Source organism: Grampus griseus (assembly GCF_964374135.1).
Source record: "Grampus griseus genome assembly, chromosome: 5".
Taxonomy (NCBI): Eukaryota; Metazoa; Chordata; class Mammalia; order Artiodactyla; family Delphinidae; genus Grampus; species Grampus griseus.
In genome coordinates this window covers 36,672,800-36,691,199 of record NC_138998.1, presented here as the reverse complement: position 1 = coordinate 36,691,199, position 18,400 = coordinate 36,672,800, and the positions used below count along the sequence as shown (strand labels likewise).

Below are 18,400 nucleotides of genomic sequence, written 5' to 3'. Positions count from 1 at the left end.
CTACCAAGTAATATTTCCATGGCCAGCCTCCTTGTTATCGAAAATAATCTCTATAGTTTGAGAAATAAACCACTTTTTTCTTGAATTGGAGTTTCTGTCCCTTTTTCTAGAGGTTCCCAGACTGTCTTCCCAAAGATTACCTATCATTACTTCTGACCACACTTAAAAAGAAATTAGATTAACCAGTTAGATTGTGAGGTGAAAAAGAGAAAGTTTTGATTATGAAGAACTTTGTTAATATTTGAATAAGCATTTTTAAAATTATCAAATTAAGGATTAAGTCCTTTCATTTTCTATTTGGAATACTAATTACATCTATTTAACCTATTCAGTTCAACAAACAAATGAACAAACACCAACAAAACCAATAAAATCTATTATTATTATTTTGTGGAAGTAGATCTGCTTGTAATAGTGCAAAAAAGTAGAAAAGATGCTATGGGTGAAAAATTTTACCTATGATCTCTAAAAGGGCATATTCATAGAGCACATCGAAACACACAATACATAAATATAGAAATTGGCCCTCTGGAATACCAACAACTTCATTATCTGTTGCAGTTTCAAAGGCCTCTTGGAAAATGTGGTTTCACAATTCTTTAGCTTTTCCAACTGTCTTGTTAAAAATATCTGTAAGTATGCATTCTTAATCTGTGGTAGTAATTTGATCCTTTTCATCCTGGTACAGTGAGTTTCTGGACTCTGGGAAAGACAGGCATGCTGTGTGGAGCTGCTCCTGACTTTGGCTCCATCACTGCTGACTCAGTCTCCTCTGCAGAATGACAGCCAGTCTCTGCCGGGTCTCACTGACTGAAGACGTTCGACCCCGGGGAGGGTGTGGCTGGGGGAGGGTGGGCAAACCTGAGCTGCTGACCCTGCTGGGCTGAGTTGAGGCTGGGGAAGCGGTGGGTTTCGACACTCCGTGCAGGCTGGGGATTTTGATTCTCATTTCGGAGTTCAGTCTTGCGAGCCTCTTCTCTCCCTGACTGCTGCTAGCTGCAACAGAGGAGGTTAGGCTTCCCTGGCTGAGGGAGCCTGGTGATAGGGGTGACAGTCCGCCGAGCTTCCTGAGCTCCAGGAGCTGTTCTCTGGCTTGACTCAAAGCCTCCGTCAGTTCAAAGCGCTCTTCACACTCTCTACGCACTGTTTCCTGAAGAAAAGTGTTCTGCAATGAAAAAAAGGAAAGAAAAAGCAGCCCTAGCTTTAAACGGTGTACATATGGATAGTTACTGGCAATATAAATTGAGAACTAAACTGGAAATCAGAGGTCTATGTTCTTTGACAGGGACAAATAAGTCAAAAATGCAAATGACCTGTAAAGCTGGAAAGAACTTTAAGAGAACATTTGCTTCAACCCTCACAGTTTGCAGAAGAGGAACCAAGAGTCAGGGTCACTCAGATGATAGTGGTGGAGTTGGTGCTAGAACTCAGAATGTCCAATGCCTACTTCAGTGGGGTTTCAACCCCTCTGGGCCTGAGACAGTCTGTCCTGCACGTGTGACATCTGTAGTTAATATCTGTAGTGCAATTAAGTATGTTATTTTATTTATTTATTTATTTTAAACACATTTATTAATTTATTAATTTTTTTGGCTGTGTTGGGTCTTCATTGCTGTGCACGGGCTTTCTCTAGTTTTGGCAAGCGGGGGCTTGCGGAGCATGGGCTCTAGGCGCACGGGCTTCAGTAGTTGCAGCACGCGGGCTCAGTAGTTGTGGCTCGCAGGCTCTAGAGCACAGGCTCAGTAATTGTGGCACACAGCCTTAGTTGCTCTGCGGCATGTAGGATCTTCCCAGGCCAGGGCTCGAACCTGTGTCTCCTGCATTGGCAAGCGGATTCTTAACCACTGTGCCACCAGGGAAGTCCCAAGTATGTTATTTTATAATGAAGGGAAACTGCAGTACGTGACAGATAAAAATTGCTTGAATTATAAAATTGAAAGAATAAAATATATCAGCTCTAGCATTTAGATAATAAAATCAGTAATTTTATGTGATGCTTTCTCAGTAGAACTTAAATATACTGATGATCTGCTCTTTTGTAAGATATATATTGAAATAAAGAACAAAATCTGCTTTGAACTCCACTCAGCAATCATGTATCAAGTTACTAGAAGCTGTAGTGGATACAGTTCCTGCCCTCAAGAAGTTTGCAGCATCGTAAGTTTGAGCAGAGCTGCTTTTTATGTCCCCAACATTGGTTGGAGCCAAGGGTGGAAGCTATGAGGTTTAAGAGAAGGAAGAATTTTTTAATAGCCAGAGCTGTCCAAGGATACTCTGAAGGGTTGAATCTCACTTGACAGGGAGGTTTTGGAGCAAATTTAAGCTTCAAGCGTGTGACTAGACTAGAGATCATTGCAACTTCTTCAAATGATGAGACTCTACATTTCTAGTTGAAGAATGATAGCCATCTTTCATCTATGGAATTCATCAAAATTACTTCAAGCCCCGTGGTGAGAATTAGGTCTTGGATCTCCCTAATGTCCTGACATTCATGGCTGCAGGATGTCAAAAAAGAGATTGAAAGTAAACACTTCAAAATGGTATCCAAATAAGTAAACACAATTCAAGAGACTGTGCTGTAGGATTCTTCAGCTGAAAATGACTTTCTATCAGGTTAGCTTGTTTGTAAAAACAGCCAAGGCATTCGCAAGTCTGAGGCTCAGTGGAAAGCATCCTCCTAAGGGCTTACTGACTAATCTGCTGTCAGTGGAACTAAATAACAAAGCATCAGGGAAAGTAGCATCTTCCTGTATTTGAGTTTCTTGTGATTATGGTCAGAACTCCATCCGATTCCAAATTTGGTAATTAAAGTTGCAGAATATGGAGCAATTTCAGATTAACCGTTGTACACTAATATTCTATAAAATCAGCGGCATGTCTGGGTCAAACAAAGCCTCATCATTTACATATATTAGTAATAGACATATGAGCCATATATTCACATTTTTTTTTCAAATCATGGGGATTAATTACTTGCTTCCAGTTATTATTATTATTATTATTTTGGAGGAACAGGAGACCAAGGATGGTGTTTGTGGCTTTATCATCTGGTTCTCATTAACTCTTCCTGAAATACTTGTTAAAAAGGCAGGAGAGGGAGGGCTAGAGAAGAGGTTAATAAAGTGCCTTGTTAGGTGTCATCTCATTTCTTGCTCCCAACAATTATATTTGACAAAGAAAGACACTGAAGATCACACTGGTATGTAACTTGCTGAGAGTAACCCAGCTTTGAAATGGTGGGGCCCCTGCCTGCCTCCAGAGCCTGGCTCCAAGCTGCCTAGGCCTAAATTAATTGTCTAATTATATCAAGCATGCAGGGGCCATTTTGTTCCAGAACACTGAAGCAATAAAAACAGTAAGACATCACATCTGGTTTTGCCCAACTTTTCTAAACTTAAACTAAACTTTCTTTTAAAAGGAAAAAGCATCAATGCATTTTGTTCCCCACTAGTAAACAGGCAAAATGTATTGAAGTGATTAGATTTACAGGGCTTTAAATAAGTTAGTATAAAAACTCTCTTGATTAAGAAAGCCATGGGAGGGCTTCCCTGGTGGTGCAGTGGTCGAGAGTCCGCCTGTCGATGCAGGGGACACGGGTTCGTGCCCCGGTTGAGGAAGATCCCACATGCCGCGGAGCGGCTGGGCCCATGAGCCATGGCCGCTGAGCCTGCACGTCTGGAGACTGTGCTCCGCAGCGGGAGAGGCCACAACAGTGAGAGGCCCGCATAACGCAAAAAACAAACAAACAAACAAAAAAAGAAAGCCATGGGAAAGAGTTCACTTTATGTGAATATATAAAAGAAAAAAATTATAGAAGTTAACAATGCCGTCAATAAATGGGTGACATGAATAAAAGATACACAAATATGGAAGGATAAAATGATGGGTGATGTGATGACAACGGCTCTCATTAAAAGAAAAATAAAATTCAATCCATTTACTAAAATTAAATTCAGGGACTTCCCTGGTGGCCCAGTGGTTAAGAATCTGCCTGCCAATGCAGGGGACACGGGTTTGAACCCTAGTCCAGGAAGATCTCCCATGTCACATAGCAACTAAGCCCGTGTGCCACAACTACTGAGCCTGTGCTCTAGAGCCCATGAGCCACAACTACTGAGCCCACGTGCCTAGAACCCATGCTCTGCAACAAGAGAAGCTACCGCAATGAGAAGTACTCGCACCGCAACAAAGAGTAGCTAGCCCCTGCTCACCGCAACTAAAGAAAGCCCGCGCGCAGCAACAAAGACCCAACACAGCCATAAATAAATAAATAAATAAATAAATAAATAAATTCAAGTCTCAAAGGAAAGGAGTAGTGCTCTATGGAAAACATCCATAAAGCAAGTCAGTTAAAAGCTATTTTGGGCAAGTGACACTACACTGAAGGAGGAAATGGAAAGGTGGAGCAAACCCAAAGATGTCCCCATAACAAGTACAGTGGGAGCACCCATTCTACCTGTCAACTCCAGATTGAATTTTGGAAGAGCTGCTGACCATCTTAGTCTGGGGCCCACTGCTCTGGAACTCATCCTTCTTCAAGGCTATTAGTTTCCAGAACAAAGGACAAATTCTCTCTTTTCTCTTATTCCCCAAACCAGGAGAACCTCTAAACTGAGAACAGGATCCAAAGATAGGACTTCTATTTTTATCTTTGTCATAAACACTATGAAATCTCAGATGAGTCTTACAATATCTGTATATCCTTTGCTACCATTACTTCCTCCTTTAAAATCTGGATTATAACTCAGTTTTGTACAACATGTAGTTCAGATGTTAGAATTTATTTAATCATGGAATAAACAAATGGAAATAGAACACATCCAGTTTAGGGGACTGCTATTTCAGAGGTGGAGTGTGTGTGACAAGGCATGACAAGAGCACACGTGGATGTGGCCAGAGTCAAGGAGACACATTAGTGGAAAATTCCATCATATATGGAAAAGAATCATTCACTCATGGTTAGATCGCTTTCAGCAATTTAGGCAAAATGTTTGTCTTTTGGGGTTGTTGATCTTTTTGTAAGGTTGTGTTGCTGCAGAATTTTAATACGTGTTTTCACTGAACAACACAGGAAAATGTCTAAGATGGAATATGTTCAGTAAGACTGAAAATCATGGGCAAACATGAGTATAATCAGTGAAGCTATAGCATCCTAAATGTTTTAGGTAAAAGTATCTTGGCCATATTTTAGCATGGTAAAATAGTTTTATCACTGGATTGCAACTAGACTGTAAGTCAAAATGGAAAGGGAGGCATGAGTCAGGTGAAGAGGGACAGTGAGTACAAATTCCTGGCAGTGAGAGAGGGAGAGTCACATCTCGGGATGACACATGGCTTAGTGTGACTCAAGGGCAGAGTGCAGAATGGGAGGAGAGACCAGGACTGAGGCAGGCAGGAATAAGCAGGATCAGATCAAGGACGACTTTGACAACCTACAAATATTAGAGTTTTAACTTAATTCTGAGGGCCACATGGAGTCATTGAAAGGTTTATTTCAAGCAGGGGGCTGGCATTGTCAAATCTGCAACAAAGGAAGATTGCTTTGCCAGCTCAGTAGAAAGTAGCCCTGAGTGGGGCAGGATGGGAGGCAGGGAGGATAGGAGGCCAGTTTTCATGGAGGAGGTTCCTATCCCGAGGGCCCCTTGGTTAGGGTGGTCTAGGAGAGGGGGAGCTAGCATTCCTGGGTCCTTAACCTCTGCCATTTGGTTGAGAGCATTATCTATAGATATGTCTACAACATTTTCAGATGAAGGCCACTTTGAATGGACTTAAAATATGGCTTAATTGCATTCCCACTGGGAAAGTAAATTTCAAAATGAAAATATAAATTAGCTCACCATCTGTTTGAAATTTCTAATATTAAAAAATGGCCAATTTTCCCCACTCTTTGCAATGTAAGAGTGGTTTATTTTTATGTTTGTTTTCATTTTTATCCTTAGAGACAGCTGGATTGGTTTCAATTCCAAAAACAGTGGAAGAAGCAAGAGAAAGCTTTGCTGGGTAACTTGATCATTCTGAAGGTGAGAATTCCATTTGTGATGGCAATCAGCTGTATTTAGCATAATTTGGGGGGAACATGCCAGGAAGGCAAGTCCTCAGTGAAAAAGAAGCACAGATGGGTGCCTTTGTTTATGCTTTATCACACCCAGTTAGGTCTGAACCAGTCATGCGTTGATCAGATTACAGTTTCCACCAACCCAAACTAGATCTATCCTAGGCTGGCCAACTGGGTGGGGAGCTGAGGCGAAAGGAGACTGTGGAAAAGGTGTGGAAACCAGAAAGATGAGTAGGAGTTAGCAAAGGATGTGCCCAAACTTCCATTTAAGGCTTCTGTTCAACGAATCTGATCAGCCCCAAACACTGCAGAAAAACAGTGGAAATGGCCCTTTGGAAAGGCATGAAGGAGAATCTGAATAAATTTCCAGGAAAGAAGCAAAACAGATGTCAGACAGGTGTTCTTAAAGTTGTATTTCAGTGCTTGCAAACATAATGGACACTGTGAAGTAACTATGGCAGACTTCAAACCAGAAGTAGAAACAGAGGGCAATACTCCCTTGGACTGATAGGCTTCAAGAGCGGATTTTGAGGATGGAGAGGAAGAGCCCATGAAGACACAGTGTTCAGAATTTACTTTCTAAGTCAGTAAGCCAACTTTAATTGAGACGTAATTAGTATTAATTAACTACAACAAAAAACAATTTCTCTGTATTTTTTCCTCATTCTGTCAAATTTCTGTCATCCATACTCTGCATCAGGGCTGACTCTCCAATACGTGGAAGACAGTCTTGCCTAGATCTGCCTCTCCACGACTGGAGATCCTCAATCTGAGCCCTCTACCCCTGCCAACCAACCCTAGGAACAGCCCCTCCGCACCTACAACCCATCCTCTCCTGTTCCCTGTGGAGCCAGAAGTTAGAGAACCTCCCATTTACCCCTTTACTCTTTGGAAAAGACTCAGATGTTCTCTTTACTCAGGCCCAAATTGAGAGCTACTCATTTTTTAATTTACTAACTTTGGTTTCTCATAAATGGAGTTACCAGAGAAATGTGTAGCATTTTCTCTATATCAAATAAATACAGAAATACAGTAAATGCATATCTTAAAACTAGGCAAATCCCTCTTGCAGAAAAGCTATTTATGTTTTCAAATGTATGTATTCCTAAATTTTAATTAGACCCATCCTTACCAGATGTATTAGTAAACTTTCCTAAATAAATAGGTTTTTTTTTTTTTAAATAGGCTTTACATTTGGAAAATATTCAGAACACCAAAAAATTTAAAAGTCATCCATAATCCCCCCAATTTTAAAAAGCTATAAGAAGTGAAACCTCTGCCCATCTCTTCTTATCCCCCGGTGGTGACCACTGTAAATAGTTTGGGGAAAATTCTCCCTTCACTTTTTCCTGACATTTCTCTATGTATGTGATCCTATAGAGAAACATATATACTCTCCTTTTTTGTTTTTTAAAGAAAAACAGATCCAGGATGCCAAGAGATGGTCAGGTGAACCAACAGAAACAGCAAAAACAGCTGTTGTAAAGAAAGAAAGCAAATACACATCTACAATGCATTAGCCACAATTCTGACATCCAAAAAGCTCAGTAAAGAAAAATGTGTCTAACTTGTAACATTTGGTAATAAAATCTGACTGGACTGATAGTCTTGTTATTTCACTCATGGGGCCATTCCTGTGTTTCACTGCAGAAATATTAATGTCACTGCATGGAAGAGGCTACTCTAGATCTCCAGGGGCATGTGCATTTTGTTAACTTTCTAAAATTCAAAGTTGAATTCCAAAACCTATCTGAAATCAAAGTTCTTATACAGGAGATTGTGAGCCTAAGTTGCATGCTCCTTTCCTTAGACACTTTCTTTCCTTACAGTCCTTGTTAGTCTCCTCTTTTCCTCCTACCTCACTAGCTATTCCCTCTCTGTCACCATGGCCTAGTCTCCTCCTCCTCCCAGCCTCTCACAGTTGGAGAGTTCTCCACCCTCTTCTTTGTTACCTCATGCCCTGGGTGATCTCATTCAGCCCCAAGGCATAAGTATCAGCTACACGTGGATGTCTCCGAAATCAGCATTTCTAGTCAGCCTTCCCCTGAACATACCACCCATTCAACACCTCCATTTGGATATCTAACATACGTATTAAGGTTAACATGTCCCAAATCAAATTCTTGACATTCCTTCCCAGTTGTATTCCTTGACCAGTGTTTCCCATCTCAGTAAATGGCACTTTCACTCTCAGTTGTTGAGATTCCAAACTCTGGAGTTATCCTTGACCCTTCCTAGTCTTTCATATCATCCAACCCATCTCCAACTTCTGTTGCCTCCATCTAGGAAATATATACCAAATCTGGCCACTTATCACCTCCTTTACCACGATGACCATCAATGCTTTTCTAGACCTTTTCAAGGACCTTGTAATAGGTCTTTCTGCTTTCATTTTTGCCTCCCCCCACCACCTTGCAACCTATTTTCCACAAAGCAGTCAGAGTTATTCTCTAAAAATAAGTCAGATCATGTCACTCACTTGTTCAAAATTCCCAGGTAGCTTTTCATCACACTTAGAAAAGAATCCAAAGTCTTTACTGCCTTCAAAGACTCCACATGAATTGGCCCCTCCAACCTTGCTTTCTACCACATCCTCCTTGCTTACTAAGCACCAGGAATGCTTGCTGACTTCCTTGTGGTTTCTTGAAGGTTCCCAGGATGTTCCTAGCCACAGGGCCGTTGCACTTCCTGTTCGCTCTGCCTGGAATGTTCTTTTCCTCACTTCAGGTCTGCTTGAATATTATCTCTTCAGAGAGTCCTCTCCCTCAGAAAGTATGCCTTTACCCAAATTAATACTTCATCTTAGCATCTATTAAAAAACAACTATTGGGGCTTCCCTGGTGGTGCAGTTGTTGAGAGTCCGCCTGCCGATGCAAGGGACACGGGTTCATGCCCCAGTCCGGGAAGATACCACATGCCGCGGAGCGGCTGGGCCCATGAGCCATGGCCGCTGAGCCTACGCGTCCGGAGCCTGTGCTCCGCAATGGGAGAGGCCACAACAGTGAGAGGCCCGTGTACCACAAAAACAAGAAAACAACTATTTACATGTTAAATGAGTGCATAAACAACTGCATTAGACCTATAATGAAAAAGGATATATATGTATATAATATATATATATACATATATATATATGTATATATATATATATAAAACTGAATCACTTTGCTATACACCAGAAACTAACACAACATTGTAAATCAACTCTACTTCAATAAAAAAGTAAGATTAAAAAAAACAAAAACAGTCACATTAGGCACACAGATGTATACCCAAGCTTGCCTCTGGGATTCTGTGGGTTCATGGAGGAGCTCTCCTTTTGTTCAGACTTGAAGAATAAACAGAAGTGTGTCAGGCACCTGTTACTGAAATTTAAGCTAGAATCTGCTTTGTCTTAATTTCTAAATTTCTCATAATCTTAAAAAATATCTCATTAAGCTTCGTATTCTGTTGTTTATTTGCTTTACTTATAACTTTCCTGGTTCTTCTTCTATACTCTTGTCCTTTATCCTTTCCTCTGCTGCTCTCTCTATCAGGTCCTCTTTATAATTTACTCCTTTCCATTATTTTAAATTATTTTTTAAAATTAAGGTAATATATTATGCATAGTTAAGAATTAAAATACTATAAAATTATAATGAAATAAAGTATTCCTTCACACCTACAAGTTCTGCCTCCCAGGAACAACCATTTTCAGGTTTTTAAGCTGTTTCTTATGATATTTGTCTCCATAGTCCTAAATAATATCATTATACAGCTATCTCATAGTTTTCAGTTTTGAAGTCGTTATCTACTGATTTCATAGAATGAAAGACAAGGATTTAACTTCCTATTTCAACTCGTAACAGTTGTTTCTCTTCCCCCCATTAGGAGATGTTTCTGCTCCTTTGGGAGAAGCTTCTATCACAATTTTATTGGAAAATCTTCCCAATTTCTATAGCAATTTTCAGTCAAATCTATATTACACCTTATATGATTATAGTATAAAAATATTATGCACATCTTAGCCACGCAGTGTACTATGATTACATTTTCTTTCTTGCAAAGTTTCCTTCTAGAGTTTATTATTATCCCGTTACTTATCTGCTTAATTTTCTAGGTGTTGATAACTAATTTTTCACCAAACCTACTTACAGACGTGTAAATATCCTCTCAACATGTTCAAGCGCTCCATGTAATCTATCAGTTCTCTTTTTTATCAGAGACATACTTCTAAAAACCCTCCATTCTTCTGCAGAGCTCAACCTGGCTATTCTCTAAATCTGTTGCACTGCTGTCATCCTTGGATTTCTTCCCACCATCATCCTGGGGAATCCCTCTACCTCTCTCCTGTGCTGGAACGCTCATTTCCTGATTCCTGTGTCTTCTCCCTTCTTAGTTTACTCCCTCTTTGTGGTGTCGTATATCTTCTAACAGCTTCCTGAGAAAGGCTGCAAAGGAAGTACCGTTTTTGAGAACTTTAATGTCTGAAAATATCCTTGACACTTGCATTTAATTGATGATTTAGCAGGATATAGAATCCTAGGTTGGAAAAAATTTTCCTTCAGAATTTGGAAGCCATTGGCTTCTAGTTTCTACTGCTGTTGTAAAGATGCCATTTTGATTTCTAATCCTTTTTAAGTGACCCCTCTTTTTTTCCTGAACGCTTTTAAGTACTTACGTTTGTCCTTAAGGTAATGACATTTCATGATGTGTTTGCTTTGCCATCCATCATACTGAGTGGACCCTTTCAATATAGAAATGCCCTTCAGTACTTCGAAAAATTATTGGATTAGTTCCTGGATAGTTTTCTCCCTTCCATTTTCTCTGTTCTCTCTTTCTGGAACTCCTATTAATGAGGTATTAGACATCCTGGCTTGATCTTCTAATTTTCTTTTCTTCTCTCCATCTCTTTGCCTTTTCCTTCTACTTTCTGGGTAATTTCTTCATCTTTATCATCTAAGCCAAATATTAAATTTTTTATTTCAGTTCTTGTATTTTAATACTCATTCCTGTTCTTTTTTTTTTTTAATAGCCTCTGTTCATGTTTCATGGATACAATATCTTCTCTTTTCTCTCTAAGGATATTAATTGTGCTCTTTTTTGAAGCTCACTTTTGCTTCCCACATTGTTTTGTATCTGTCTCCTATGAGTTCTTTTTTTGCTTATTTGTTTGATCCTGACTTCTGCCTTTCATGTTAGAGGTGCTCCTCAAATGGTTGGGGATTCTTGGCTTTTGGGGCTTAAAAATGAGTCTTCAAAATGTTACTGGAAGCTCTGTGTGCCTGCATAAGGGCTTATTTACCGGTATATGTCTCAGTGGGTAGATTGGACATGGATATAACTTTTACTTAAGAATATACAAACAGCTCACACAGCTCAATATCAGAAAAACAAACAACCCAATCAAAAAATGGGTGGAAGACCTAAACAGACATTTCTCCAAAGAAGACATACAGATGGCCAAGAGGCACATGAAAAGATGCTCAACATCACTAATTATTAAAGAAATGCAAATTAAAACTACAATGAGGTATCACCTCACACTGGTCAGAATGTGCATCATCAAAAAATCTACAAACAATAAATGCTGGAGAGGGTGTGGAGAAAAGGGACCCCTCTTGCACTGTTGGTGGGAATGTAAATTGATACAACCACTATTGAGAACAGTATGGAGGTTCCTTTAAAAACTAAAAATAGAACTACCATATGACCCAGCAATCCCACTTCTGGGCATATACCCAGAGAAAACCATAATTCAAAAAGACACATGCACCCCAATGTTCATTGCAGCACTATTTACAATAGCCAGGACATAGAAGCAACCTAAATGTCCATCAACAGAGGAATGGATAAGGAAGATATGGTGTATGTATACAATGGAATATTACTCAGCCATTAAAAGGAATGAAATTGGGTCATTTGTAGAGATGTGGATGGACCTAGAGACTGTCATATGGAGTGAAGTATGTCAGAAAGAGAAAAACAAATATTGTATATTAATGCATATTATGTGGAATCTAGAAAAATGGTATAGATGACCTTATTTGCAAAACAGAAATAAAGACACAGATGTAGAGAACAAACGTATGGATGCCAAGGGGGATGGTGGGGTGGGATGAATTGGGAGATGGGGATTGACATATATACACTATTGCTACTATGTATAAAATAGATAACTAATGAGAACATACTGTATAGCACAGGGAACCCTACTCAGTGCTCTGTGGTGACCTACTAAATGGGAAGGAAATCCGAAAAAGAGGGAATATATGTATACGTATAGCTGATTCACTTTGCTGTACACTAGAAACTAACATAACATTGAAAAGCAACTATACTCCAATTAAAAAAAAAACCTTTTAATTAAAAGACCCCAATTGTCAGTATCCAGAGGTCTTTTCTGTTGAGCTAGCTCATTTCGCCACAGAAGGCTCCTCCAATTTCCTGGATATTGTTAGATAAGCCTGGTTGTCTGTGTTTTGGGAAGTGAGTGGGTTTTAGGGACTGGGAGGTCTCACCCTATAATACACAGACCTTCAGTCCAGCTCTTGCCTTATCCCATATTCTGCTGTTGTGTATCCTCAAGACCAAAGCCTCTTGCATTCAGTTTTTCTAGAGTGTAAACCTTTGGTATCCTGCCAGGATCGTAGGTGGGGGCCGCTTGGGTTAGAGAGGGCATCTAAGCATCTATTTGCTCCTTTTACAATGATTCAAACAGCCCTGTTTTCAGATCCACTCTTCTCTCCCTCTTTCAGAGGTATCTGGTGTCCTCAATTCCTGAGCCTTTCCAGTGTCATGTCACGTGATTGGGTTTGCTCCTTTTAGGATTCCGGATACTCCCACACTCTCCGCAGGCATTAGGTTTCAATAGCCGTAGCCTGCTGATTACCTCTCATCCATACCTTACTTTCCATTTTCCAAAATTTAGTCAACGTCTTTTTCATCTAGTGTCACCTCCTTTCTTGTTCTTTTTTCCTTATGGATTTATTCACTTTTTATTAACTTACTGTCATTTTAGTGGTGTTTGGCATGGAAGCAGAGATAAACATATGCATTCAATTCTCCATGTTTAACCAAGAGCAATCCCTCCTATTTTTGAATCTTCCATTTTCATCAAATAGCTGCAGGAAGTAGTAGAATTTAAAACTTCTGCCCCTTATGTTTTCCTTATCTATAATTTTAAGACAACAAAAATATTGCACTCTCTGTACGGGCTTTCCTTTGATAGCTGTACATGGACTGTTTTTTCAGATTTACCACGTTCTTCCTCTGGATCACAAGGCCCCTAACATCGGGGCCACACTGTCTTGATAGGACTCATACAGAGCTAGTAGGAAGGAAAACTGGCAGCAAGAAGCATGTGATCTATTTTAACCTGACTTTAAATGATAATGTCCTATTCTCTAACATACTATGTTTCTTTTCTGACTTGCTACTTTTTTTTTTTAATGTTCCAATTTTCATGTCTGTGTCTTCGCCCTATATAGAATTTCAGGAGCCCCCTTTTCACATTTACGTTTCCCATACAGTTTTACTTCCCATTTGCTTTCTTCTTATTGACCTGCACCTTTTGTCGCCTCACCTTCTTGACCCTCGTCTCTGTGGCAGCTCTCCACTAATCCCTGCTCCATGCAGGAATGTCCATTTTGCCCTTTAGAGGCTATGGCTTTCCTCCTATCCTTGAGAACTTTCTTTATACAATTAAAAACAAAGTTCTATCTATTCTCTGGCCTCTTGAATGAGAGCAGGGCTTTCCTCCCCTTAATTAGCTTCCTTATTAGACCATTGATTTATCTTCTTTTTAATGGGAATTTGTTCTCCACTTAAATGAAGCTTTTTTTTTTCTCCAGAACCTGAGAAATTTCAAGTGCCTGGAATGCATGGTCACAAAAAAGTAGTGCTTTTCACTTTACCTGTTAACAACCTTGATTCTTTCTGGCTCATAACTCCTATCACTTTTATTAGCTCATTTCCTATTTTTATAAGAATATTCTGGACCTTAGCATACTTAACCAGAGAAGCAGCCTTAATTATTTACTCTTACAGTTCAGTTGTAATTATTTAACTTCTAATGGAAAGTCTGCCCTCAGGCATGTCCTTAGGTAACTACTTTTGTGCTGATCTCTTTCTATTCCCCAATAATGATCCATGATCATTTAAATACCAACTCAGTGTCTTGTATCTTTCGAAAGTCCACATTTAAAAAAATAAAACTTTATCTCTAAGTGGCTTCCTTTTATAACAAGCAGGAAGAACTCCAAATGTAGCTCCTTTTGTGTGAAAAAGATATTTGCTCTCCACTTTTAGCCTAGCTTTTCTTGCCAAAATTACCTCCAGAGGCCCTGAGATTGGCAGCCTCTAAAATGGCTCCCAGTTATCCCTGCCCTCCTGCTGCTCACAGCCTTGTGCAATCCCTTTGTGTTGAGTGTGGGCTGGACTTGTTGTTTCATCTCTAATGAATAGAATGCAGCGAAAGCAGTGGGATGCCACTTCTGAGATTAGGTTACAAAAAGACTGTGGCTTCTAGCTTGGGCACCTTCTCTTGCATGCTCTCATTCTCACTCGCTTGTTTTGAGGGAAGCTAGCTGCCACGTTGTAGGCTCTTCTTTGGAGAGGTTCGTGTTGGAAGGAACTGAGTGGGGACCTCTGACCAACAGCCAGCATTGAACTGAGGCTCTCAGCCCAACAGCCTTGAGGAAATAAATCCGGCTGACAACTACATAAGTAAGCTTGGAAGCCAACGCTCCCCCAGTTGAGCCTTTAGATGAGACTGCAGCCCCTGACACCCTAACACCAACCTCATGAGAGGCCTTGAGCCAGAGGCATCCAGCTAAGCCCCACATTCAGATCCCTGACACTCAGAAACTATGAGATAATAAATGTTGTTTGAAGTACTGATTTTGATGACAATTTGTTATGCAACAATAGAAAACTAATGCAAGTCCTTATGGCCAATATTTTAGCTTTTAGTCTGTGCTTTTTATATGAGAAGTTTCTTTTTTAGGCCATTCTTTCCTCTGGATGTCAGTTTAATTGCTCACATAATATTTTCTGTAAATTCCTCTTTGAAAGCAGGGAATGGCAGTTGCCAGTCTTGTTCATAATTGCCTATTGATGACTAGCACAGTGCCTGGCACTTGAATAGTTGCCTATTATATATTTACTGGATTTGACCCTTCAGTCTTTTTCTACATGTCCTAGTTTATAAGTTACTTGTCACTTTCCATATTGCCATTTCTTTTGGGGATTTAGGAGTTAGAAAACCTGCTGGTCTAGTAACTTTGAGTTTTTTCTCCTTTAATCTGCTGTCCCTCCTCCTCTTGAACTTCAACACTGCTGTCTCATTTGAAGCATCACCTCTCTCCTTCTCCAGCAGAGCTGGATCCATGTGTGCTCACTCTTGCCACTCCTGCCTGGACTGGTGGAGCAGCTCCCTTTTTCAAGGGAGGCTGTGCTGCTGTGTTCCAACAGGAGACACTCAATCACGTAACACCCTAACCATCTGGTGGAGTAAGCACTAGTGTGTTTGTTGTTATTCTAAAAGTGAGAGAGAGAGAGAGAGAGACAGTGTGTGTGTGTGTGTGTGTGTGTGTGTGTGTGTGTGTCCTGGAGATGTTGAGTGCCAAGTCTGAGGTCACTTTGAAATTTGGAAGCAGAATAACTAGAATTCTGGTATCCTAAAAGAGGAAGTATAGAGATTCATGGAGATGAAGTTTGGTGAGTCAAATCTTGGAGATTCATATTTGAATCTTCGCTCCACCATGTTGTGTGAGCTTACAAATTATTCAAATATCTTGAGTCAGTTCCTCATCTGTAACATGGAAATAATTCCTACTCTATAGGGTTTTAGGCATTATTCTTGATCCAGTATTCTGCTAATTCTACATTTTAACTTAAAATTTCTTTGCAATAGGTTCACTTCATAATTTTAATGATAGCATAAACTTTTAATTTGGGTTGATAATTTAAATACAGGAAGAAAACATGGTATGTTTGTTAACGATCAATATTACTACTAGCACTTGCCTTTTATTCTTTTATTAAGATGCCAATAAAACCCCCCTAAAATTACTCATAACTAACATTCAGAATCTTCCTCCATTTGCCTTTATTTGCTATACTGTCATAAATGGGATCAAATGTTCTAATGTGACAATATTCTAATTCTTGGCTATTGGAAAATTGCCCCACTGTCTTAATAAGTTTGGGCTGCTATAACAAAATACAAGAGGCTGTGTGGTTCAAACAACAAACATTACTTCTCACAGTTTGGGAGGCTGGGAAGTTCAAGAACAAGGTGCCAGCAGATTTGGTGTCTGGTGAGGGCTCGCTTCCTGATTCAAGATGGCCATCCTCTTGCTGTGTCTTCACATGGTGGAAGGGGCGAGGAAGTTTTCTTTCATAAGGGCACTAACCCCATTCAGGAAATTAGTTCATCTCTCAAGATGTAATCACCTCCCACAGACCCACCTCCACATATTATCACGCTAGGGATTAGGTTTCAACATATGAATGTGGGGGGACACACACACATTCATTCCATAGCATCCACCATTTCTAAACTGTTCAGCAGTTCAGAAATAAGATTTTCTTAGGAAAAAAATTTCAAATCGAAATAAGTCTACTCTGGTTTAAATAAAAACACTGCTGAAATAATCATGCATACATAGGAAAGAAGACCACTACATGTAAATTATCTTATAACTTTAGATTGACAGAAAAATAAAACCCTAAAGAACAATTGTTTTTCAAATATATTGTCCAAAATATTAACTTAAGCAGCAAGTACTCTAAAAGTTTCTTTGGCAAAGATTTAATGTCACAACAAATAAGACATAAATTTATAAAGATTTCTAATCTGAGAGGTTTTAAATGGTCATTTGCAACACAGTAGAACTGGCTCAGGAAACCTTAGAGATTATGTAGTTAAATGTATTATTCATTTTACAGAAAAGGAAGCCAGGTCCAGAGAGGTTAAGTGCCTGCCTAGTTAAGGACAGAGCCAGGATATGACCCCAGATCTCTGATTAATAGTCCAGGACTCTTTGCATGACACCAAGCTACCTTTCCTGTTTTGTTTGTTGAAAGAACATGCACTCTTCCACTAATTGCAATGGTACCATCACCTGCTTCTTACCTCTTCCTGGGACTGGTTGAATTGCTGTATCAGTTGTGCTTGTGCCAGCATTACTCTTTCCAGTTCATCTGACTTCTGTTTCATTTCCTTCCTCAAGTCCTCTGAAACTGAATCATTACTGTCAATTTCCTTCTTCAAGCGTGATTCAAATTCTGCAACCAAATTTTTAAGGTTTTCGATTTCTTTCTCCTTTAACTCAGATTCTTCAGTATATTGAATATGGGATTCATGGAGCTTTTCTTCAAGAGCAGCCACTTTCAGCCTTAGATCCTTAGTAGCGCCTTCAATTAAGTCAGATATCTGTAAGATAAATCTTGCCTTAGTTTGTGGGTGATAGTCTCTAGGTATCCACAGAATTCTCGTGGTTTTAAGAGGTTTATTCTAAATAACTGGTGTTCTGATCTGATGAAAACAAATCCTATGACATATATAGGGCTTCAAGATTTTAAAAGTTAAGACTAAAATTTTATTTTTATCAACTAAAATGGAATTGCATTAATCACTTGGGCATACTTGGAAATACATAAATCTCTGTGGCTGAACTGAGCTACCAAGGACAGCTCAAGTCTTGATCAAGTGCCTGTCTGGACTCACTTTAGGGTGGCTTTGGGACCTAGAAATGCCTGATGTTTGGGGATGCATGTAGGAGAGCACCACACCTATAGTCTACTCAAACCATACCAGTTAAGTTTTCCTTCGATATATTTTTTTTCTTTCTTGAATATGATGACTGGAGGTACCCTAGACACTACACCTTCTATAGCAGCCCTGCCCAACAGAACTTTCTGTGATGATAGAAATATCCTGTGCTGTCCTATATGGTAGCCACTAGCCACATGTGACTATTGATAGTGGTGTGCTGGTAGATATTTAACAACGGACTCACACATACACACACAAAAACCAGATTTATATCTAATTTCCATGGTGTGAATACTCTCACCTTGGCCAATTCCAAGCTATGAAGGTGATATCACTGTTCGTTAAGCTGGGAAGAAATGCACATAATAGGCTCTCGCTTGTTAGTATGGGCTCTTGTGCATTTGAAACGTGGCGAACATGAGTGAGGAACTCAATTTTCAATTTAATTTTAATTAATTGAAACTTAAGTAGACACATAAGTTACCACATTAGACAGTGCAGTTCTAGACGATACCAGAATACTTAGAAAATATACTGCTTCTAAAGGTGGTACCTCTAGACAAAGAGAGGAAAGAATAACTTGA

The 18,400-nt window shown here is 39.6% G+C and overlaps 1 protein-coding gene across 1 annotated transcript in view; it reads right to left on the bottom strand.

Annotated features, from left to right (window-relative positions):
* Positions 1-751: 751 nt before the first annotated feature.
* The window catches only part of LEKR1 (leucine, glutamate and lysine rich 1), a gene marked incomplete at its 3' end in the record, with an annotated part of 265,325 nt that continues 247,676 nt past the window's right edge, over positions 752-18,400 (bottom strand). The window contains exons 11-12 of the mRNA XM_082654392.1: positions 17,175-17,474; positions 752-1,165 (exon numbers count right to left, since the gene is read on the bottom strand). Of these exons, the coding sequence (XP_082510518.1) occupies positions 752-1,165; positions 17,175-17,474 (714 nt within the window). The remainder of the gene's footprint in view (positions 1,166-17,174; positions 17,475-18,400) is intronic.